Genomic DNA, 26,176 nt, shown 5'->3' with positions numbered 1-26,176 from the left:
CATCCCATAACTGTAAAAAAAAAAAAAAGGAGTTTACCAAAGTATGAATATCTCGGATACACAGAATTCCACATTTAGCTATTGTTATGAGCCACAATCCATGTGGAGACAGAGAGAGCATTCCAGGTCCATATTGTTTGCTTTGTACTTTTTGGTATGACTTAAGAATGCAAATACCACTATGTTCCTGCCAAAGAAAATGACCACATTATAGAAAAGATCAGGGGAGCGGTAACTTGGGGTTTGCAGTTGTGCATATATAGTCAGATTCAAATCCAAAAACACTGTCATTGGAAAGAAACTGATACATGATGAAGTGGGCACCTGTATTTGCACCACATTTTCCATCTCTGATTGCAAGTAAAAGTTCGTTTTGGCCAACTAAGAAAAGTCTTCTTTGTATGTTAGCTGCCATTAAAAATCCCAGCCTACAACTGACAATCTTTATTTCTCACTAATCTGTTTCATATACCCCTGTGCCCAAGTCAAAATAAATGAGTCAATTTCCCCCCATGTTTCTCATGTATGCCCACCTTCAAACCTCTGCATGTGTTGTGACTTTTGTCTGGAATGCCCTTCCCCATCCCATCCCCACCAATTTGGCCCCTCTCCCTACGTCAGGAACCCCACCTCCCTGCCAAGATTGTACGCAATATTTCTCATGTCTAAATCTGACCTATTCTTCAAAGTCCAGTGCAAATTTTACTTCCACCAGGAAGCTTTTCTTGAATCCTCCTTACGATAAACCATTTCTTCTGTCTCTGAATGTCTTTGTCTCAGACCTTGCTGACATTGTCTACTCTGGGAGAGTAGCCCTTTGATTGAAGGATTTAGAAAAGGAAGGGTGATAGATAATCTGGGTCAGTGTATGTAGCAGGAAATGACACAGTATGGGAGAAGTTTGAAGAGAGTATGATAAAAGGATGCCAGAAACATAGTTTAGGTATTTTGTGCAATTTTCTTTAGGACTCAGGTACAAAGTTCCACCGAAAATCATCAATCCTGTAGCTCCTGACACCTGTGGAATAGATTTTCTAATGATAGATTCTTTAAAAATAGTTTTGAAAGGCACTAAACTAATATCGTGTCGTCTGCACTTTTATCTGACAAGTATGATGTTGTGTGAGGTTGCTCAAATGTATTTTATGATGAATTAACAAATCATGCTAACATATATCTAATTCAAAGAAATTATGTTACTATAATAAAGACATTTGTTAACTGGACTAGAGTGTTAAAGCATGGATCACGTCTAATTGATACGATGTGTCAATCTTGACGGCTAAGAAAAATGATAGCACGCTTAAGCTTTGACATACTTTTTCAGGAAGAAGATAGCTGCAGATGTATGGCACTTGGTTACAGAAGCCATATATTCGGTTACTTTGAAAGTTCAAGACAGCGGAGGACAGAGTGTGCTCTATCTCATACACGAACTTATGAATGAAGGCATCTCTCAGCCTCCCTCGTTCATCAGCAAAGCTTGCAGAAACTATAAGATTTGGGGAAGAAGAGAAATCACTTGCACCATATATTGATTTTATTTTTTAAAAATTGTTATGAAAACTATGAAAAGCAAAATAAAAAAGTTAAATGCTCAATTAATGTAGAAACTATTAGGAGATAAAAATGATTGGAAAGCAACTTGGCTCCGTTAGAAATACTTGAGTATTAAATGACTAATAGTGAGTAAAATATCTTTTATAAAGCCTTGGTTAATTTTATCAGTTAAGTAGAGACACAGCATTAAAAGAAACTCATGATGGTCTAGAGAGTCTTAATTAAGACACAAAAGTACTTTGAGGTTTTTGACTCTCTTATACTCTATAATTATATATTTGCAAAATAGCTAACCAGATATATTTGTTATCTATTGATAAAACAAAGAAAGTGTCTATTTTATCAGACCTTTTTATCCCGAAAGCTTTCTTTATAATTTTATCAGTGAAAGCAACTACACAGTAACCTATCTGAATTTGACTATGTATGTTTAAGGCTACAAAAAAGAGACATCACAAAATGACAAATCGATTTGACAAAAGTGACAGTTGATCCTGTTTTTTCTCTGATAATAAGACAGATTCATATGAATGACAGGACCTAGAGGAAAGTCCACATTTCATGTTATTTAGCAGCCACATCAATTTCACTTTGTAAGACACAGAAAAGGTGGTGGCCATTTTAACCTCTTCACATGTTAAAACGAAAAAAAATGCTATCACCAGAAAAAAAAAAAAAAAAAAAAAAAGAAGGAAAGCTATAGCAGCTATTCAACTGGACGCACAGGACAGAATTTGTTGCTCATTTTTTTCTTTACCTTGTGGTAGTATTTTAGGCAGAGTAAATATTTCCAGCCTGCTTCTTCCTGTTTCTGGAAGTGGGGAAAGCACCATCACTTCTACTACATCTGTTTCCAAAGGAGACACTGTGGATATTTGTAAAATGCCTTTGCCCACCTCTGAAAGCAAATGGAAATCAACACCACAAGTCATCGTTGATAAGTTCATAGAATCTTTTATACTCCCAGGTAAGATATCACATTATAGAACTGCCTTCACTAAATCTTTAGATCCAAATTTATTTACTGGATATTTAAGTGACCTTTAAACATAAGTGATGGAAACATTTTTGATGAACAGATGGGGGCTTCTCCATATTAGATGTCTGGGTTGGCAGATTCAATCCAGCTCGGTTGGACTCAGCTTCTTTCCAGCCAGAGAGGCCTCCAGAGTCTGCCATGTCCACCCCACTCAGCAGCACCTGCATGCTCTGGCCTCTTGAATGTCCACTCCAGCCATCTGCCCATTCCCGATACTGAATAAACTCAGGCATCAGTGTTCTTTGCATTTGTAGTCAAGGTTTTGCGGGTGTGGTGGGATTACACATGCCTTTGTGAGTTTGTCCTCCAGAAACCCAGGTAATCTGACCTCTGCAAGGTGCTTGGGGCCCACCTTGGATTCTCTCCAGATTCACTACTGCCACTCTCCCCAGGGACTGTTCAGCATGTGTCCACTTTCTCAGGCCCCATCTCAGCCCCTCCCCTCAGGTGTTCACTGGATGACCTTTCCTCTTACTTAACGAGGAAGACAGAAAACATCTGACACAAACTTGACCTCAACTTTCTTATCCTGAATCTCACATTTTCTCTCTGTTTGTTCCCATCTTCCCGCTTCATTTCTTGACATTTTTGTAGGAACAAAATGTAACCCTTTCCATCTGTGATTTTGAGCCCACACCTCCAATATCCTATTACACCACGTGCTATCAATTACCTCTTTTAATTTTCTTGTGTCTTGTATGGCTTCCCCTATTCAGTCCTCAAGACTCCCCTATCTTCAAATTAGGACCTTCCTTCAACCCTGCTAATTCTAATTCTCTTTTAGAAGTTACTAATTCTCTTTTCTCCACTGCAAACTTCTAAGAACAGAAGTTGCTACTTACTGACTTCCTTTTCTGACCTCCACTCCCTCCTGAACCTCTTTGTCTCTCTGTTCCAGAGGAGTAGCTGTCCCTGGGCTCACACAGTGACTGCCTCATCCTAGCCCTCACCCCACTCACACTTCTGCCATAATCCACCCCTTCACGTAGCCCTCCTTCTTCAAGCTCTTCCTCGAGTGGGTGACTCTCAGTTCTCTCTTTACTCTGGCCCATCCTTAGTTTTCTTCACTGCCTTGTCTTCCTCTGCCCACAACTTCAGAGCAGGTAGCTTTTCCCATCCCACACTCTGACTGACCAGATATGTTGAAAAATGTAACATTTAGGCAGGACTGGTACCCATTCTGAGGTCAGCCATAGGTCCTACCACACTCCATGTCATCTAATTTACATATTTAGGTTACCTGTTTGACCTCATTAAACAATTGGATTTGCTTCAACTCTGTCTTAAACCATCTCATCAGCTTCCATGATTTCAAGATCAGACTTCTATCATTAAACTTTGAACTACAAATCTTCATTTCCAAATTTACGGTAAAGATTCCCAAATGAAGAGTTTATTGGCTTCAACTCTACAGAGCTTGTCAGCTCACCCTATCCCTCTACCTCCATAACTTTCTTTTTCCCTGAGTTTTTACTTCAATTGATGACAGCACAAACTTCCACCATCCAGGTTAGAAACTTTGGAGTCATTGCTGATCACTCCCTTTCACATATAATCAATTATCAAGTCCTACCAATTCCATCACTCAGAGCTGTCCCCTCCTTTCTCTTCCCATGACTGCTGCATGGGCTCGTGCATTGTGGATAAGATCACAAGCCCTGAAGCCGGTCTTCCTGAGTCTGAGTCCTGGCTCCACCACCACCTACCTTCATGGCTTTGAACAAATACTTAACCTCATTGTGTCTCAGTTGTCTTATGTTTAAATTGGGCATAACAGTAGTCTCTACCTCATAAAAGTTGTCTGTAAGAATTAAATGAATGAACACGTGCCAAGTACTTAGAATACTGGCTATCACATGGTAAGGAATCCCTCAACAAATGTTGACTATTGTTATGATTAATATCATTTCTTGCCTAAGTTACTATAATATTATAGTTTCCTAAACTCGTCTTTTTTATTCCATTCTCTTGCCTTTCTGCTCCAGCCTTCACAGTGATGCCAGAGTCGTCCTCTAAAAACCAAGCCAAATCACACCAGTCCCATCTTGAAAACATCTGATGATGTGTCATTAACTACAGAACAAAGTCCAGACTCCTTGGAATGATGTTCAGTGTGCTCCACTTCCTTTCAGACTTTGTCACCATGATCATCATCTAGTAAACTCTTATTTACCTGTTACACCAGACTTCTTACCATTCCAAGTGCCTTTGCTGAAACTTTTGTCCCAAGGTAGAATACCAACAAGCCCCATCCTCCACTACTTTAAGTCTTTGGAAAACTCTCCCCCAGTCCTCTGTGCCACCCCATCACTTCCACTCCTTTCTTCACACATGGCAGAATTAATTGCTTCTTTCCCTGAGCCTACGCAGCTCTCTGCTATTCCTCTTCCACTAAATTGTCTCCTTGACCTTTCCATGCTCCCACAGAGCCTAGGTTCAGCATCTTACACCTAGCAGGCACTCAATTTTTAAAAATCAATACATAGGGCTTCCCTGGTGGCGCAGTGGTTGAGAATCTGCCTGCCAATGCAGGGGACACGGGTTCGAGCCCTGGTCTGGGAAGATCCCACATGCCGTGGAGCAACTAGGCCTGTGAGCCACAACTACTGAGCCTGCGCATCTGGAGCCTGTGCTCCGCACCAAAAGAGGCCACGATAGTGAGAGGCCCACGCACCGTGATGAAGAGTGGCCCCCGCTTGCCGCAACTAGAGAAAGCCCTCGCACAGAAACGAGGACCCAACACAGCCAAAAATAATTAATTAATTAATTAATTAATTAATTTTAAAAAATCTAACAGAAAACAGAATATTGGGCAAAGGACAGGAGCACATTATTAAAAAAAAATCAATACATAGATTTTAAAATATACATACATATTTGGTATGTAAAGTCAGAAAGAAAAGTATTAGTTCTTATTATTTATCACCTAAGTGCTATCTCACCTACCAAATCTGTGGTTTACCTGGGCATTTGGATGCACATTACTGCAAAAGCTGGATGACATTTTGTTTAAAGAGGAAACTATAAAGATACATGGAACAAAACTTTCTTTAGATATCTTAATTAAATAGAGATCAAATGTTATTTAAAAAGTATTTCAGGGATAAACCAACCCAACATTCCTTTGTAGTAACATTAGAAACATTTAGCCATTTCATTAATTCATTAATTGATTCAAGAAGATTTATTTACCATCAACTGTGTATCAAGTACATGTACCGAAACCTCTACATATGATGTGGGAATTCTCTTAAGTAACTTTGAACAGTTATTTAAATGTCTCTGTTTTAGAAAACATGCTACAAGTAATTGTTTCACCATAGCCCCATTTTCACAACTTTAAATTCTTTGGAATAAAGTGACCAATATTTTAAGTTAATAAGCATTCTACGTAAGTACCTATGAATCCAAGAATCTGAAATAAGCTTGAGGGTTTGGCATTGATAACAAAGACGTGTCCTTCTAATGTTCCAACTAATAGATACATTCCTCTCTGGTCATACCTAGAAAAGAAGAAATCTGATTATCAGATTCTACTTGTTTCACTAATAAGATGGTAAACAAATTTATTGAATGACAGCGTGGAGATACATCCAAAACCATTTATTCTTATGGTTTGTGATTTTTAATATTATCAGACCTTATAAAAGGCAAGTGATTATATATAAACATAATCATTACATTCTAGGCTAATACTGTTTCCCAATTGCAACTTGTAAGTACATGGTCAAGAAGATTCACTAAAAATGGGTGACTATTTCATCATAAGTAAATGAAATATGACAGTAAAGCTTTCTTAATATTGCAAGTGGACATAAGCAATTGTCAAATTAGTGATGAGTGGAACATTCCAATGCCTCTCAGTACCCATCCTGGCAGAAAGAGGAAGAATGTAGTGAAATGTTTCTATCCTTTCATCAAATTGGAACAAGTGGGAAATGCAAATTAGGGTGAGAGAAAGATCTGAAAAAGGAGCACCAAAAAATATGGTACAGAGGAGCAGAATGTAAATGGAAGGAGACTACGGATCCTTCCCCACTGAGCCAGAGGCAGCAGAGCTTGTAGGAACAACGCAGATGGTGGAAACCCAGCCCTTCCCGGAACTAGTTGAGTAATCTTGGGCAAATGCTTCTCTTAACCTCTCTGAACCTAAATTATCTCGCTTGTGAAATAGGAACAAGCATAATACTTTTCTGAATGTGTGGCAAATATCACACTCAATAAGCTACAATGTGTGACAGCACCTCAAGCTGTAAAGCAGGGCATAAATGTCATTTCTTATTAATACTTACTATTATGATATAACGAAAGAAAGAATAATAACATGAATCTAAATCCAATGCTCTATGCTGTCTTCTTAAAAGTATTGCTTCAAAAAATTTGAAATCAACTAAATGTCCATCAGTATATTGTCTTTTAAAAATTATGGTATACCCATATAATGGAATACTATGTAGCTGTAAAAAAGAATGAGGAAGGTCTTCATGTGTGGATAGAAGACTTTCTCTAAGACATACCATTAAGTGAAAAAAAAAAAATTGAGGTGCAGAACATTGTATATGGTTTGCTGCCCTGTAAGAGCCAAGGCAATGACTCTGGAGCCCAATTGCCTCGGTTCAAATCCTAAAACTTGCCATTTACTATGCGTGTAATATTAATTATTATTTAAATTCTTTGTGCATCATCTTCCTTATCTCTAAAATAGACACAATAAGAATACCTATCTCATGAAGTTAATACAACAGAAGTGCTTGGCACACTCTAAATGCTTGATATGTATTCATATAATTAAAAGGAAGTACTTATCTTTTTTGCTTGTTTGTGAATAAAATATATCCAGAAAAAAGACATGAGAAATTGGTAACAGGCTGCCTCCAGCGAGGAGAACTGGGTATTCAGGGACAAGCGTGGGAAACTGTACCATACACTGCTCTGTACTTCTTGAAGGTAGAACCGAGTCAATATATTAATTTTCAAAACAACACATGTAAAACTTAAAATTAAAAGAAATTAGGGCTTCACTGGAATTCTCAACAGACAGGCCTGACAAAGTTGCTGCCAGAAGCAGGCATTACTTACAGAAGATGCTGCACGGGCGATTCAGAGAGATAGGCCGTATGAACTGAGTGAGGGGATTCAACGTCCTGGATGTCGAGGAAGTGGACAAAGCCACCCTCGGTCCCCACGGCTGCAGAGAGGGAGGAGGGAGAGCAAGCCAGAACTGTTGCCTGTTTAAAATAAACGCCATACAGAAACAGACTCACAGATATGGAAAACAAATTTGTGGTTACCAAAGGGAAGAGACAAGGAGGGAGGGACAAATTAGGGGTATGGGATTAACAGACACAAACTACTATACATAAAACAGATAAGCAACAAGGGTATACTGTAGAGCACAGGGAATTATACCTGCTATCTTGTAATAACCTATAATGGAGTATAACCTGCAAAAATACTGAATCACTATGCTGTACACCTGAAAATAACACAGTATTGTAAATCAATTACACTTCAATATAAAATAAAATAAAATAAAATAACCCCCCAGATGCTCAACTTCACTGTGCCAGAAAATGAAACCTGCTCTCCCTCACATAAGAATTCTACAGTTTATTTGAAAAGCCTGCAGAACAAGAAGAGTGGCAAGTGTTGTGTGGTATTACAAATTATACACTCAACATTCTTCAGCTAATCGATAGCATAAGAAGTCACAGCAATCTGTACATCATACTCTTTTATCCTAAAATTAGAATGATAAAAATATAAGGAAATTGCTTGAACTTTAAACCATGGCTTCATTTTTATCCTTAAATGATTGCGAAATGATTATACCTGATAATAATGAAAAATAAAATAAGAAATTTAAAATATATTCCTAGCATCTTTTGGACATCTTTATAGAATGTTAGCGATTTTTAAAAATCAGCATTCATCTGCTGGATAATGGTAGATCCTGAGATGCTGGCATAACTGAGGAAGACTTAAGAAAATAACTATTGAGTTGGCCAAAAAGTTTGTTTGGGTTTTTCCATAAGATGTTACAGAACTTTTTGGCCAACCCAATATATCACTGGACCATGTGGCTTGTCACCAAAGAAATGCATCACAGATTCCTGCTTATGTCACAATCATTTACAGAAGATGATGTCTAAGAGAATAAATTTTTTGTCATGATACTTAAGGAATCAGATTCATTCCTCTATAGTTGTCACTGACAAAGCCCACTGGGTTTCCTGGGAAAAATAAGATGGAATCTAGGTGATAAGGTCTAACCTCTTCTTTTGTGCTTCATCTAGTTTCACTTGCTCATAGGGTGCTGTGTGCAGCAGTCTTGCACCCAGCACTTCAGACCAGGAAAGTGACACCTCAACTCCGAGGCCGTGTGGAGAAGTGCTGCCAATGACACCTCAATTCAAGATGGTGGCAGTGGCAGGCAGTGCGCAGAGACACTGCACCCAGAACTTGGATGTGAAGCCAGAGCAGCACAGCTGCACTAGCCCCGCGAGAGCTCCAACCCCCGACCCCGTCCCCGCAATGAGGAAAACCCTATAGAGCATCCCCACCCATCCCCTGTCCCAAACACATGTGCTCTAGAGCGAGAGCTCCCACCTCTCCGTTCTCTGATCAAAGAATAAAACTTTCCTTTGTTTCTGAACCAAACTCAGTCTCAATCTATCGGCACGGGCAACGCCAGAGAAGAGGACCCCTACTGGGGCCCAACTCGAAAGGGTTGGTAACGTAATTACATTTTGTAGTTTATTTTGAATAAAATAATGGAATGTTAGAAATAGAAAAGATCTTAAAGAGATCATTGTTTTGCAGACTAGAAAATGGAGGCAAAGAAAAATGTAGCAATTTGCCCCAGGATCCCATAGCTTGTAACAAAGCTCAGAGGAAAACTCAGGTGTCCTGCCCCATTAGAATGCATGGTTTCCCCACTGAGCAGGTTTTCATTTTATTTTTTAAAGTGAATTTTCCAAGCCTTAACCAGTTTGAGTCTTTAGTGGTATCTCAGTATGAAACTGGAAACGAAGTGGTGAGGGTTTGTTTTTTTTAGCTAAAAGCCTTTATGGGAGATCTCAGTGTGTGTGTGCCTGTGTGTCTGTGTTTCCTCAAAATAATCAGTTGAAATTACCCTCCATTCCAGGGCTATTGTGGACTAGGCTAAATACGTACAGCAATATTTGGAGGGGTCTTAGTTACCCTAGCAGGCACCATCAGGGGAAGCTAGTAGTGTTCAGGCATCCTGCCATCATGACACTGAGCAGGGTTCTCTAAGGACCACTGCCTAAAATGTTCACGGGGAACACAGTCCCCGGCACAGGCAGGGAGATCTGGCCTCAGCACTGCTGGGTCAATCCACTTATTTCCCCATGGGGCAGCAGTATCCTCCAGTAAGGAGAAACCACTGACTCTCCCCAATAAGAGCTGAACTACATGAGTGTACAATGCCTGGTTTGGAGCTCAGTGAAGGGTTGTCTAATTAACTGTGACAGTCGTCCGAATCTCTCCCCTCCGATCAGAGGAAGAGAAGATATCTGAAGCAGAAAGAGGGCCTTTTGGTGGTACCTATATCCCTCCTTAGCCAGGAAGTGCAAGGTAAGTCCTGATTATACAGACCCTTGGGTGGGTTGTTAAACATCTGTATGTCTCTCATCTGTAAAAGGAGGTGTGATCAGATGAGCTTTAAGATTTTTCTAGTTCTAGTAATTCTAACAGAAATGAATACATATAAACCTTGTCACATAGATTATGGAGTCTACACATATTCTTTCAGGTAAGAACTTTTATCTTTACTTTTTAGGATGAGTTTTTTATCTCATTGAATTTTATGCATCTTGTAATCCTCTTGCATCCTTTTGCATCTTGTAATCCTCTTATGTGAGGTATGACGCTTCATCTTGTATTATAACTGAGATTTTAATTTATAACAGAGAAGGATTGTAACTTCTCTTCCTACTACCAAGATCCATATCTCATCTAGAACTGTGTAATACAGAAAATGATAATTTAAGAAAAAATAGCATTACCACTGTTTCTTGGTCTTTTTATATTTTTAAAAATATTATGTTATGTAAAATGCACCATGAACATGGTGGAAAGAATGGTATCACCTTATGGTAGGTTAGGGTTAGGTTTAGGTAAGGAATTGTGGTTTGCCAGCCAGCATCAATACACCTTCCTTCTGGAAAATTTCTTGAATATCCATTGAGAAACCATCTCTCCCCTATTTTCAGGGTTGAGTGGAACAGATCTGACTCCCATTTCCATGGCTGATTTTAAGCCAGTTAGCATTTCTCATCCCCCTGTCTATAGTGATTAGTTCAGGGTTATTATTAAGACATTAGGAGGTATTTACTAAGACTTCTGAAAAGGAGAAACTTCTCTTCTCTTCCTCCTCCCACTGTAGGAGGCTTTCTTCCCTGATGATCTGATGTGACGTTGATACCTGTGGCATTTGGGTACCACTAAATGAAGCCTAAGATGAAACTAAAGACATAGTATACAGACAGAGAGGAAAACAAGATCCTTGGTAATATCATTTGAGTCGCTAGATCAAGCCACAGCTGAGCCCAGACAAACTCTATACTTTATAGTTGATTGAGTCAATAACCCCCACTTTTTAATTTTTGGCTCAAGCTGGTTAGAGTGGTACTTTTCTTTCATTTGTTTGTTTATTTTATTTATTTTTGGCTACACGCCAAAATCTTTGTTGCTGCACGCGGGCTTCCTCTAGTTTCAGCGAGCGGGGCTACTGTTCATTGCGGTGCACGAGCTTCTCATTGTGGTGGCTTCTCTTGTTGTGGAGCATGGGCTCTAGGCACGCAGGCTTCAGTAGTTGTGGCATGCAGGCTCCAGTAGTTGTGGCATGCGGGCTCAGTAGTTGTGGCTCGCGGGCTCTAGAGCGCTGGCTCAGCAGTTGTGGCACACGGGCTTAGTTGCTCCGCGGCATGTGGAATCTTCCCAGACTAGGGTTTGAACCCATGTCCCCCTGCATTGGCAGGCGGAATTCTTATCCACTGCGCCACCAGGGAAGTCCCTTTCTTTCATTTCTAACGGATCGTGTTGAGGTTAGATGGGGCCATTTATCTAGTTATGGCCAAGGAGATGTTTCATTTTTTAGTAAAAGTGCTTAACTGCTAATTCAAGACCTTCCAGCACTCTTCCCATACCATGGCACTGAGGAGCTATTAGCTGGTGGAGCCTCTGTCGACTTTGTTCCCTGAAAGGCCGTGTGGAGCAGAGAACCTGTCAATCCACAATGAACTTACAGCCTGAGTGAGATATAAACCATTAGGGTTTCAGGAATAACTGCCACCACAGAAAATCTTGTTCTTTCCCGCACACCTATACAGTATCTTATGTTCCACCCTCTGGGCTGTGGAATATACTTTATACACAAGAATTACTCTAATATATAAGGTAAAAATGCAATAAGGCCTCTGTAATGAGTATTTCCACAGACTATTGACATGTGAATATGAAAAAGTAGGTTGGAGTAGAATTCAATATATATATTTTAAAATTCATTTATAAGGCACACTTACTGGGATATTCAGATAAATCCTGCTGACACAAGCACCATCCTCTATACCCCAAACACAAACTTCTCCTGACTGTGTGAGAGTCTGTAAAAGAAAGAAAAAGAAATCTCAAATGGAAAACAAGACTTTGCTATGGGAGTATGTCCTAAATTCCTTTCTAGTATGTCAATCTGATGATTTAGTATAAAATTTCATTTTATTTATGTGGATCAAAATTACTTTACAATTTCAACGTCAATACTTCTGATTTGAACAAATATTAACTATTACCTTTAATGCAATTTAAGTAACACATAATAACTAATTAGGATTAGAAAAGTGAAATAAAGTTTTTTTTTTCTGTGTAACATAATTGAAATAAGTTACTTGGAAATTCAATGAATTTCCTAGTGAATAAGCCTAGAAATAGAAAATCACAATTGGTATTTTAAAAAATTAATAGACTTTGCTTTTAAGAGCAGTTTTAGGATTATAGAAAATTTGAGCAGAAAGTAGAGAGTTGCACTTCCCTCCCTGCCCTTCCCAATATCCATACAATTTTCCCTGTTACTAACATCTTGCACTATTGTGGTATATTTGTTAGAATTGATGAGCCAATATTGATACAGTGTTATGGACTAAAGCCATAGTTTATATTAGGGTTTACTCTTTGTGGTATACATTCTATGGGTTTTGACAAACGTACGATGACATGTAACCACCATCACAGTATCATACAGAATAGTTTCACTGCCCTAAAAATCCTCTATGCTTCACCTCTTCATCCCTCCCTCCCTCCCCACTGAACCTCTGGCAACCACTGATTTTTTTTTAGTGTCTCCACAATTGTGCCTTGTCCAGAATGTCTTACAGAGGGAACCATACAGCTTTCTCAGATTGCCTTCTCTCACATAGCAATATGCATTTAAGGTTTCTCTATGTCTTTTCATGGCTTTATAGCTCATTTCTTTTTAGTACTGAATAATATTCCATTGTATGGATGTACCACAGTTTGTTTATTCATTCTTTTATTGAAGGACATCTTGAATGCTTCCAAGTTTTGGCAATTATGAATAAAGATGCTATAAGCATTCACGTGCAGATTTTAGTGTGGGCATAAGATTTCAACTAATGTGGGTAAACACTAAGAAGCCCAATTGCTGAATCATATGGTAAGAGTATGTTTAATTTTGTAGAAACTGCCAACTGTCTTCCAAAGGGGCTGTACCATTTTGCCTCAGTAGTGAATGAGGGTTTCTGTTGCTCCATATGCTTGCTAGCACTTTGTATTGTCAGTGTTTTGGATTTTAGACATTCTAATAGGTGTGTAGCATTCTTTTAATTTGCAATTCTCTAATGACGAAAAATGTTGAACATCTTTTCATCATTCTTATTTGCCACCTGTATATCTTCTGTGTTAAGGTATTTATTCAGATCTATTTTCCCATTTTTCAGTGGGGTTGTTTATTTTCTTATTGTTGAGTTTTAATAGTTCTTTGTATATTTTGGATACCAGTATTTTATCAGATATATGTTTTGCAAAGATTTTTCTTCCAGTCTGTGCTTTGTCTTTTCTTTCTCTTAACAGTGTCTTTTGCAGAGCAGAAGTCTTTAATTTTGATGAAGTCCAGCTTATCAATTTTTTCTTTCATGGATTGCATTTTTGGTGTTGTGTCTAGAAAGTCATTACCAAACCCAAGGTCACTTACATTTTTCTCCTATGTTATCTCCTAGGAGTTTTATAGTTTCGTATTTTACATTTAGGTCTACAATCCATTTTCAGTTAATTTTTTGTGAAGGGTGTAAGATCTGTGACTAGATTTTTTTTTTTTTTTTGGCACGTGAATGTCCATTTCCTCCTGCACCATTTGTTGAAAAAAACTATGCTTTCTCAATTAAATTGCTTTTGCATATTTGTGAAAGGTCAGTTGACTATATTTCTAGACACTGTTCCATTGATCTGTTTGTCTATTCTCTCACAAATACCATACTGTCTTGATTACTGTAGCTTTATAGTAAATATTGAAATTGGGTAGTGTTAGTCCTACCCAATTCTAGAATCAGTTCTAGAATCAGTAAGTTCTAGAATCAGTTTATTGATATCCACAAAATAATTTACTGGGATGTTGATCGGAATTGCATTGAATCTATAAGCCAAGTTAGAAAGAATCGACATTTTAATAATACTGAGTCTTCTTACCCATGTACATGAAATATTTATGCATTTATTTAGATCTTGTTTGATTTCTTTCATCAGAGTTTTATAGTTTTTCTCATATATATCTTGTACATATTTTGTTAGATTTATTCCTATTTTACTTTTTCAGTGCTAACGTAAATGGTATTGTGTTTTAAATTTCAAATTCCAATTCTTCACTGCTTGTATAAGAAAGCAATTGACTTTTGTATATTAAACTTGTACCCTGCAACCTTGTTATAATCACTTAGCTCCAGAAGGATTCTTTATTGATTCTCTGGGATTTTCTACATAGACAATCAGGTCATCTAAGAACAAAGTTTTATTTCTTCCCTCACAATCTTAATACCTTTTATTCCCCACCCCCCTTTTTTTTTTGTCTTATTGCATTAGCTAGGACTTCCAGTTGATTTCATTAAGGTTTTTTTTTTTAAAGATGTCCTTTATCAGATTGAAGAGGTTACCCACTATTTGTTGTTTGCTGAGAGGTTTTGTTTTGTAATGTTATTATTAATTATTTATTCAATTTATTTAATAGATATAGGCTCAGATTATTTATTTCTCCTTGTATGAGTTTTGGTAGATTGTATCTTTCAAAGAATTGGTCCATTTCATCTAAATTATCAAATTTGTAAGCATAGAGTTGTTCATAATATGGTTGGCCCTCCTTATCTGTGGGCTCTGCATCTGCAGATACAGAGAGCTGACTGTACTATGCCATTTTATATAAAGGACTTGACCATTCGTGGATTTTGGTATCCACGGGGAGTCCTGTAACCAATCCCCCATGGATACTGAAGGATGACTGTACTCTTTTATTATCCTCTTAATGTCCCTGGGGTCAGTAGTAATGACCCCTCTTTAATTTTCATTTCTGATGTTAGTAATTTGTATCTCCTCTCTCTCTCTCTCCCTCCTCCCCCCACTGCCTCGTTAACTTGGCTAGAAGTTTATCAATTTTATTGATCTTTTTAAAGAACCAGCTTTTGGTTTCTTAGATTTTCTCTACTGATTTCCTATTTTTAGTTTCATTGCATTCTGCTCTCATTTTTATTATTTCTTTTCTTCTGCTTACTTTGGATTTTTTTTTTCTATTTCCTAAAGTGGGGGCTTAGATTATTGATCTTAAACATTCTTCTTTTCTAATATATGCATTGAATGCTATAAATTTCCCTCTAAGCCCTGTATTCACTGCAAAATCCCATAAATCTTGATATGTAGTACATTCATTTTCATTTAGTTCTAATTTTTAATTACTCTTAAGACTTCTTTGAGCCATGTGTTATTAGAAGTGTGTTGTTTACTCTCCAGTTATTTTGGGGTGGGGGGAGTTTCCAGCTACCTTTCTGTTATTTACTTCTAATTTAATTCCATGTAGCCTGAGAACGTATTTCTTTTAAATGGTTAAGGTATGTTTTATGACCAAGAATGTGATCTATTTTGGTGGATAATTCATGTGAGCTTGAGAAGAATGTATGTTATGCTATCATTTGATGAGGTAGTCTATAGATGTCAATTAGATCCAGTTGATTGATAGTATTGTTCAATTCACCTATGATTTTGATCTTCTGCCTGCTGGTCTGTCTCTCTGAAAAATTTCTTTTAACATTCCTTGCAAGGCAGTTCTGCTAGTGACAAATTCCCTCAATTTTTATTTGTCTGAGAAAATATTTTTTCCTTCATTTTTGAAGGATAATTTTGCTGGATATAGAATCCTGGGTTTGTTTGTTTCTTTCTTTCTTTCAACACTTTAGATATTCACTCTACTTTTGCTTACATGATTTCTGAAGAGCAGACCATTGTGATTCTTATCTTTGTTTCTTCAAGGGTAAGGGCTTTTTTTCAAAATTTTTACTTTGTTTTTGATTTTCTATCGTTTGAATATAACAAGCTTTGGTGTAGATTTTTTGGTATTTATCCCGCTAGTGTTCTCTGAGCTTCCTGGATCTGTCATTAATTTTGAAAAATTCTCAGCTACTATTACTTGAAACATTTCCCTGTTCCTTCCTTTCTTTCTTCTCCTTCTGGTATTCCTATTATGTGTATGTTATACCATTTATAATTGTCCCATGTTCTTGGATATTCTGTTCTTTCTTTTTCATTCTTTTTTCTCTTTGCATTTCAGTGTTGGAAGGTTCTACTGACATTTCTTTAAGCTTATTGATTCTTTCCTTTGCAATATTCAGTCTATTGATGAGCCCGCCAAAGGTATTCTTCATTTCTGTTACAGTGCTTTTTATTTCTAATATTTCTTTTTTTCTTTCTTAGAGTTTCCATATCTCTGCTCATATTATCCAGTCATTCTTTCATGTTGTCCGCTGTTTCCATAAGAATCCCTACTATATTAATCATAGTTTGCTTTAAATTTCTGGCCTGGTAATTACAACATGTCTGTCATATCTGAGTCTAGCTGATGCTTGCTCTGTCTGATGCTTGCTCTGTCTCTTCTGTTGTTGTCTTTTAGTATGCCTTATAATTTTTGTTCAAAGCTGGACATGATGTACTGGGTAAAAGAATATGAATTAAATAGGCTGTAGTGTGAGGTTTTATGTTTATCTGGCTAGGAGTTAGACTGTGTTTACTGTTTGCTGTAGCTGAATGTGTCAGAAACTAAAATTTCCTCTGGTGTCCTTGTTTTGGTCTGAGATGTGCAGTTTCTCCAGTTGTAATCCCCTTGGGTACTGGCTCCAGTGGTGGTTTCTACTTCTGGGCATCTGCTCCAGTAAGCTGTAATTCTTTGCATCTGCCTGTCTGTCTCTATAATTTTGGGGGGAGTGGTTTTCCCTATGACCTCAATTCTCTGATGGGTCTAAGAGGAATTGTTGATTTTAAATTTATTCAGCTTTTTTCTTTTTTTTTTTTAAGATATATTAATTAATTAATTTAATTAATTTATTTTTGGCTGCATTGGGTCTTTGTTGCTGAGCACGGGCTCTCTCTAGTTGCAGCGAGTGGGGGCTACTCTTCATTGCGGTGCGCGGGCTTCTCATTGCGGTGGCTTCTCTTGTTGCGGAGCACGGGCTCTAGGCACATGGGCTTCAGTAGCTGTGGCTCGTGGGCTCTAGAGTGCAGGCTCAATAGCTGTGGTGCACGAGCTTAGTTGCTCCGCGGCATGTGGGGTCTTCCCCGACCAGGGCTCGAACCCGTGTCTCCTGCATTGGCAGGTGGATTTTTAACCACTGCACCACCAGGGAAGCCCAATTCAGCTTTTTTCTTGTTGTGAGGTTCTTTACATGCTGGACTGGAAACCCAAAGTTCATATTCATTTTTACAGATAATTTTTACTCTTTCACAGGATCAAGACTGAAACCAGCTTAAAGTAACTGCAATGTGATACAATTTAAATTCTGTTTCTTGAACACTAGGGAGTGGGTAACATGATACTGTGGATCAAGTATCTAAATCCTAAACATGAAAATCTTGTATTAAACTTTTTTATTGAGTTGAAACAACCCTAAAAACAGACATAATTCTTATCAGAGAACATCTGGAAGAAAAATCACATAATCAGAATCTGAAGATTGGAAGAAACCTTAAGTGTTTCCTATTCCATAGTCTATGTGTTTTTTTATTTGCTAGAACTCCCAAAATCTTAATGGATTTGTTGATGAATCATATGAAAAGTGAAATATGTTTCTTGAGATCAACTAAAAGTAAGCAGTTAAACACCAGAAAAAAAATTTCTTTTCTGCATGTAGAGGGAAGGTTTTTTGTTTTTTTTTTTCTAAGTAGACTGAATACATGTTTTGTGCACGGTAACTATTTCATTTTCATTTTCAAATCGGGCTGCATCACTCTGAGAGGGTAAACACTAATAGTTTAATAAGTGTTGACAACTCATTAGCAATGAATGTGTTTGATGATCTGGCTTGGAAAGCCTGGATGGTGAATACAAACTGGATGGCTCCTACAGGGAACTCTGCTCAATATCATGTAGCAACCTAAGTGGGAAAAGAATTTGAAAAAGAATAGATACATGTATATGTATAACTGAATCACTTTACTGTACACCTGAAACTATCACAACATTGTTAACTATACTCCAGTATAAAATAAAAAGTTTAAAAAATAAAAACAAACAAACAGGATGGCTCCTAAGATTTTAATTGCTTTGGTCATGTTCAGAGACTTAATATTATGAAGTCACAATATGACAATGTCATTCTAACTGGGGAGTAGATTTGATGATGGAAGTGGTTGGCATTTCTACCACATCTTCAAGAGTACCCTCGGGGGACTTCCCTGGTGGTCCAGTGGTTAAGACGTCGTGCTTCCAATCCCAATGCAGGGATTTACAACAGGTTGCACATGAACTTCCAAAATCTTACCCATAAATCGTACTGTGAAACAATACAATATTCCTTACCATGCAGTATTCATTTCCAGGTGTGATAAAGTCTGTTGCCTGAAATTTCCCATCACAAGCCGCTAGGAGTTTTTCAAAGGTTGGCTCCTCATCAAAAGTGTAAATATAAATAGATCCCTATAAATATACCAAAGAAGAAAAAAATAATGCAATTGTTGTGTGTTCAGTTCAACAAATAATTATTAAATGCTTACTGTGAATAAGGCACTGTGTGAGAAAAGGTAGTGGGAAAGTAGAGATAAACTCAGTAAGGCCCTGACCTTGAGGAGCTTAAAATATAAATGTTTATTGATTCATTCATTCATTCCTCAATTAAAATAATCAATTAATAGGACTTTCTTCTTTTCTCCATTTCCAAGCATTTTTTTAAGATTACAATACATAACAAAGCACTTTTTCCTGACTTTAAAAATAATGTCTATTTATGCAGAAAATTTGGAAAATGTAGAAAACCAGAAAAGTTGTTAAGATGAACTAACTTCTATCACATACTAGACCATGGTGGGCACTAACAAAAACTTTTAAATGTACATTTGTGAAAATTGTAGAGGTGTGGCTGAAGCTGTTACTTATGACTTGTTTATCATTCTCAGGTTCCAAATTCACCTCTCCAAAAAATCTATCCTGTACATTATGCATCCCTGCCAAGTAACTGTAGTACGGTATGTTTATTTAACTAGCAATAAGAAGTCTGCTTTCAACTGATCACAAGTTCTTCAAGTTTACTTGGGTTAAACATGAATATTTTCATTCCTGTTTATCTAAAAAATACAACTCTGTAAGGTCTAAAATTTGGTAGGTATTTACTGATTTTACCTTTCATTCATTTACCTTTCATTAATTCCTTCAACAAATATTGAGTGGATACACTGTGCCAGACACAGCTCTGGATGCTGGGGCTGCATCAGAGGACAAAATGGACAAAAGTTCCCTGCCCTTATGGAGCTTACATTCTACTGGGTAATTTGGTCAATGAATAAGATATCCAAATAATATATATTGTAAGTTAAAGAGCAATAATTGTAAGAAGAAAAAAATAAAGCAGGGAAAGAGGATATGACGTGGCAAAATAAGAGGGTGAAATTCTAAACTGAGTGTCCAAGAAAGGCTTTACAGAGAAGGTGTGTTTAGAGAAAAGACTTGAAGGAAATGAGGAAGGGATTCATGTGGATTCTGTGGGAAACGCATTCCAGACAGAAGGAACAGCCAGTGCAAACACTCTGAGGGAGGAGCATGCCTGGTGCGTATAAGCAAGCTGCATGATGACCAGCATGACTGAAGCAGGGTGAATAAGAAGAAGAGTCATGGGAAATAAGGCCAGTGTGGGGAATGGAGTCCACATCATGAAGGGCCTTGTAAAGCATAGTGAAGATTTTGGCTTTTACTCAGAATAACATGGGGAATCACTGGAGGGCTCTGAGTAGTAGAGAGAGATGCTTTGCTTACTTCGGCTGCTATGTTGAGTACACATAGTCTATTCTATCATGTACTGAGAAAAGTATATTAAAATCTCCTATTGAGATCATGATTTTGTTTTTCCTTGTCATTTTGTCATGTTTTGCTTTACATATTTTGAGGCTATTTTATTTGGTACATATATATTTTAAAAGTTTATGTATTCCTAGTGAATTTAACCTTTTACTATTCTAAAATAAGCCCATTTATTCTTAGTAATGATTTTTGCCCATAAGTCTTTTTTGCCTAATATTAACATATCTCCAAAGGCTTTCTTTTGGTTAATGTTTGCATGATATATCTTTTCCCATTTTCTAAATTTACTTTCAATTTTTAATTTACTTTCAATGTTACTGTATTTTTAAAAGTTTACTTTCAATCTTATGCTTTAGATATGTCACTTGAAAACACTGCAGTTAGGTTTGGATTTTTTTTAAATCAAATATGGTAATCTTTGCCTTTTAACTAGACCAACTATTCTGTTTTGCTTTCATTGTAATTACTAGTATATTTGAGATTAAACATTACATTTTAATTTATGCTTTCTATTTTCTCACTTGTTTTGTGTTTCTCTTTCTCTCTTTTCTTACCTTGTTTTGGGTTGTTTTTTTTTTAACATTTCACTTCCCCCCTCTATGATGTGGAAATTTCATATGATGTTTCAGTTCTTTTATGGTTACCTTAGCAGTCAGAACATACATACTTAACTTATAAATATCGAAGTTACTTAAAACATTTACTCTCCTCCCAGGCAATAAAATAAACTTGAAATACATTATTCCATTTACTCCTTTCCCTCCAACTTACATTTTTGTTGTCTGGAATTTTAATTCAATGTTATTTTTAAACCCAACTTTGAATTATTTGTGCTGTTTTATACAGTCAGTGTTCACTTACATTTCTCTACACATTTACTACTGCTCTTCATTCTTTTTGCATCACAGTCCTTCCACCTGGGGTCATTTTCCTTCTGCCTGAAGTACATTCTTTAGAATTTTCTCTAGTGATGATGTGCTAACAAACTCTCAATTCTGGAGTGTCTAGAAAGTCTTTTTTTACCCCTGTATTGAAAAGTATTTTCCCTGAGTATAGAACTCCAGGTGGTAGTAACCTTATTTCACTAAATCAGGGGTCAGCAAACATTTTCTATAAAAGGACAGCTAGTAAATATACTAGGCTTTGCAGGCCATGTGGTCTCTCACAACTACTTAATTCTACCATTGTAGTGTGAAAGAAGCCATAGACAATACATAAACAAGTGGGTCTGACTGTGTTCCAGCAAAACTTTATTTACAAAAACAAGCACCAGGCTGGTTTTGGCCCATGGGTCCACAGTTTCCTGACCCCTGCACTACATGGAAGATCTCATTCCACTCTTTCTTACTTACATATTGCCAGAGTAGTCAGCTGTTAGTGTAACTGAAAGTCCTTTGAAATAATCTGTTTTTTCCTCTGACTGCTTTTAAGATTTTCTCTTTGTCTTTGGTTTTCAAAACTTTCGCTTTGTTAAGTCTAAGTGTGTATATCTTTCCTGCTTGGGATTCACTGGGCCTCTTGAAGCTGTAAATTCATGTCTTTAATCAGTTCTGGAAAATATCTCTTTAAATATTACCTCTGTCTCACTCTCTCTCCTCTTTGGGATTCCAATCAAATACATGTTAGATCTTTTCACTGTATCATTCATTTCTCTTACCCTCCCTTTTGTATTTCTCATACTTTTGTCTCTTGGGTTCATTCTGGACAACTTCTTCTGATCTATCTTCCAGTTCATTGATTCTCCAGTCTTCTGTCAGACATATTCATTTAATTTTTTCTTTGTTAGTATATTTTTCTTTTTTAGAACTTCTATTTCTGTCTTTCTCCCTTCTGTTATGTTACTTTTTTATTGTTTCCTGTTCTCCATAGATATTTTAAATTTGTCATTTATTAAAACATCATTAGCACAGTTTAACTTCTGGTAATTACAGAAACTTAAGTCATTCCATATTTAAATTTAAATTTCTTTTAGGCAGAAAATCATTGAACTTTACTTGTAATTCATCTAAAATCATTGCCTAACAATATAAACTAATACATCCTGACCTAGGAGTCTTCCCAACAGTATAATTCAGGTGGCATTTGATTTTATCCTGTATTTATTTCCCTCCCTTCTTCTCTTACAGAACCTGTGTTTTCCTTAGAGAACCACCCATGACCCCAGTCTCAGTTCATGTTTGGGTGGACTGACTCTACCCAGGGTCCAAGGGTAGACATGTGACTTAGGCCTGGTCAATGAGAGTTTAGAATCCCTCTGGACATAGTACTTGACCCAGGGGTAGAGAGGTGACCCAAGTTAGTACAATGAGTCTAGATTCCAGGACATTTTTTTCCAACTGGTATCTTTCTACCAGGGTCACCAAGAGGATAAAAATACAAAATTGGAGTTGCAGAAGACTCTCTTGACACCACAGGGGCGAGTCTGCATAGAAAAGGAGGAAGCAGAGAGGAAACAGAGCCAAGATATGGCAGAAAAACAAGGCATGCAGCACCATGGGAGCTCCTGGATTTATATCAATTCCTTGCTTGCTTTCAGTTATACACACAAAAACAAACAAACAAACATCCCTCTGTTATTTAGGTCTTTTAAATTGAGTATTTTTTCATTTGCAAGCTAAAGAGTCCTGACTAGTAGTGTATCATTCTGCAACACACTCTGCCCTTCATTCCTGTCATGCAATGATGATAATAATAATATCTGAAATTTCATGTCAAGAAACCACCATCTAGCATACCTTGTCTGTCTGAATCAGCAACATTCTGTAACTGGGAGAAAACATCAAATGTTCCACAGGCCCTTCAACCTCAAGAAAATCCTCTACTTTGTAATTTGTATCTTTAATAAGAAAAGAATACACAAAGCCATCCTAGAGACCAAAAACAATGAGATAAATGAATAAAATTAGTCTTGATCAATGCATAGTATTCAATATACTTTCCTCATCAAACAAGCTAAGAATTATTGATTACCATCTACTATTCATTTTTGGAATCATCATCTATGTTTACATTATCTAGAATGCCCTGGCTTCTTACCTTTATTTAGCCAACTTTTAACCATGTTTCCTGGTCAATTTTCAATTTTATCTCTTTTGTGACACATTTTTCAATTACCTAAAATTTTACTGATCTCTCCTTTCTTTGAACTTCTTTAGCATTTATCTTCTTAACACATTCTTCATTATATAGGAGGTGGGGCAGATGAGGCAGAGTTTATCGTGTGGCTGGTATCCAGAAGTCTCCTTACTTCAAAGACCTTAGCCTTAATGTATGTATAATCATCATTATGTGCATTTCCTAAATCTCTAAATGACTCAAAGGTAGGGAGTGTGCTGTTTATTTTCTTTTCTAGTTTTTCACACAGTGCTAGAAACAGGGCAAATATCCAGTAAAAAAAGGTTGGTTAAATGTTGATCAGTTAGTTGTAAACAGCTTTAGGTTAATTTAACTACTCTCAAGAAAAACTTAAGTTATTTTTACAGTAATGAAAAGGCTTTGGGCAAATTCACCTATCATTTCTAGATTAGACCCCATAATAACTAAGAGTAGGCATTTGTGAGATGGCTGGGTTCAGACTTGAGACCTGGGGGGAGAAATGTGCAAGGTGCTTTCTCCAAGCCCATCATCATTCTCCATCCCTCACCAGAGCAGATGCTCCAATCTCTCCTTTAAACTAGGTTAAAAAACACACCAAGGGTGGCCTTGAGAAGGACAAATGCAGACTAAATGTAGGAGGAAGTAGTCCGTTGCAAGGTTGGGGAGAGGAGATTACAAGCTACATGTAGGTTAATGAGCTCCAGATTGTTTCTTGTTGGTGGAGCTACATCTCTCATTCTGACATCATTGCCTAGCTGCCCTTAGGTTCCTGGAGATGTGATCTGTGGCAAAAGAAGACACAAAGCTAACAGTGTTCTGGGACGGCTACCAGTAGACCTGAGATTTTAGTGTAGGTCGGCACCAAACCTTAGCATTGATTACAACCACATGGAAATGTAACCTGATCTGACCTCTTTTCATACTTACTGAGGCTATGTGCCCTAATAAATGAGAGCAAGAACTTTGGAGTTTGCCACACCTGGGTTCAAGTCCCAGCTTCTCCACTTACTGGCTGGTGAACTCTGTAAGACTTGACTCCTTTGTGTGTGTGTGTGTGTGTGTGTGTGTGTGTGTGTGTGTTTGGGGGGTTGGATTTTTTAATCCTGTTTTTGCTTATTTGCAATAAGATAGACATATGATAGATCATTATTCTGTTATCTCTAATTTTGTATATATTTGAAATTCTTCATAATAAAAAGTTTTACAATAAACATCTCCCCAAACAGAATTTTAATTAATAATCTGACAGAACTTGACATCCCAAATTATGGCTCATCATAGTAAATGGCAGCAAATGGAAATTGTATATTTTCTTTTTTTCTCTATTTGAAATAAAATTTTAACCATTTTTTAATTGAAGTATAGTTAATTTACAACGTTGTGTTAGCTTCAGATGTTTGTATATTTTCTTGAAAGCAATTAAATTTGAAGAAAAAAATACATTACAATTCCAGAAGCAAGCACGCCTCCCTTCTGATATGCCATGGTGACTGGACTGACAAGATTTCTTCCAACTTTGGAAAAGAAAAACAAGGTAAAACAGGTGACACGTAATTAAAAGTGCTGTGCAGAGTAATTAATCTCACTTGCTTTCCTAGGACTATTCATTTCTTTGTAATTCTTCTTTCCACAAATCAACTTCCTATCAGGATATGTGCTATGCTTCTCAAACAATGAAGAATAAAAGCTGCTTTGCAATGACTACTGATGTAAATCACACAAGTTTTTTTTTTTTTTAATGTTCTGTATCATCAGATCTATGGAAGTAACATTGTGGAATTATATAGTTAATATATTTTCTTTTTTAGGAAAGCAATTATCAGAGATTTTAAGGGGTCAGAAAGAAAAAAGACAAAAACTATATTATTATTAAGCTGTATACTTAAGATTTGTACATTTTATGGTACATAAATTTATACCTCAGTAAATAAAACACAGTGGACTTAAAAAAGTAAAAAGAAAAAGTGATCTATAAGAACTTTGTTATTAATAAAATATTGTCCTGGGGAAAGTAACAAAAAGCATATTACCTTTTATGTAGATAAACCGCAAGAACTACAGGATCAAAGGCTCAGAGACATGTATCAGACTTTTACTTACTGAACACTACATGCTTGGCACTTTGCCAGATGCTAAGACACATACTGTCCTTTTCTCCAAAGACTATTCACCCCAGCAGTCTCTTCTTTCCAATCCAACTGCCACTAGAGTCCAGGTTGCTATGACTCCTGGCCTAGTCTAGGTGCCTGCTACTAATAGCCACCCGCTTCTAGGATTGTGCTTCCCTGAACTATGGATAATTAATCTCCCCAAGCACAATTCCAACTGGGGTACATCCCCATTCAGGAGTTGATGTCAGTCCACTGTCAGCTGAATTAAGTATAAATGCCTTAGTCAGACATTCAAGGTCAGATATGGTATCAGATAGATGTCCCTTTGTTCCCCACTATTCCTGCATAACACTCGATGCTCCAGACAAACTGGACCACTTCTTTTTCTCAGCCTTCCCCATGTTTTCTTGTTTATGCAGATACCATTGCCCCAAATTCCACCTACCCTCATCTCTGTCTGTGAACCCATCCTTTAAAGGCTATTTTAAATGCCACCTACAAAATGACTTAACTTGGCAGTTTTCCCTCATCTGAATTCCCATAGCACTTTATGAAGTTCTCCTCACATCTTAATTTTCCTGGCTGCAATTGTTTGTCAACTTGTCTTATTCTCTTTAATAAAATATAAATCAGCACCTTGAAGGTGCTGATTATGAGATTATATATTTGCCACCTATGTCAACTCGGAGGCACCTTGCTTAGTGTCCTCCACATTGTAGAAGCTAGATAAGTATTTATTTGAAAGTATTTATAATGTATCATGAAAATAATAAGAAATAGTGTACAGGAAGG

General features: G+C 37.1%; 1 protein-coding gene across 1 annotated transcript in view; it reads right to left on the bottom strand.

Moving 5' to 3' along the window:
- CFAP43 (cilia and flagella associated protein 43) overlaps nt 1-26,176 on the bottom strand; it is a 103,500-nt gene that overhangs the window by 53,375 nt on the left and 23,949 nt on the right. The window contains exons 7-15 of the mRNA XM_061193573.1: nt 24,720-24,787; nt 22,913-23,044; nt 18,687-18,803; nt 12,148-12,228; nt 7,679-7,827; nt 5,999-6,102; nt 2,318-2,458; nt 1,320-1,492; nt 38-187 (exon numbers count right to left, since the gene is read on the bottom strand). Coding sequence (XP_061049556.1) covers nt 38-187; nt 1,320-1,492; nt 2,318-2,458; nt 5,999-6,102; nt 7,679-7,827; nt 12,148-12,228; nt 18,687-18,803; nt 22,913-23,044; nt 24,720-24,787 — 1,115 coding nt within the window. The remainder of the gene's footprint in view (nt 1-37; nt 188-1,319; nt 1,493-2,317; nt 2,459-5,998; nt 6,103-7,678; nt 7,828-12,147; nt 12,229-18,686; nt 18,804-22,912; nt 23,045-24,719; nt 24,788-26,176) is intronic.

The sequence above is a fragment of the Eubalaena glacialis genome, chromosome 1 (genome assembly GCF_028564815.1).
Source record: "Eubalaena glacialis isolate mEubGla1 chromosome 1, mEubGla1.1.hap2.+ XY, whole genome shotgun sequence".
Taxonomy (NCBI): Eukaryota; Metazoa; Chordata; class Mammalia; order Artiodactyla; family Balaenidae; genus Eubalaena; species Eubalaena glacialis.
This window is presented reverse-complemented; position numbering and strand designations above follow the sequence as displayed.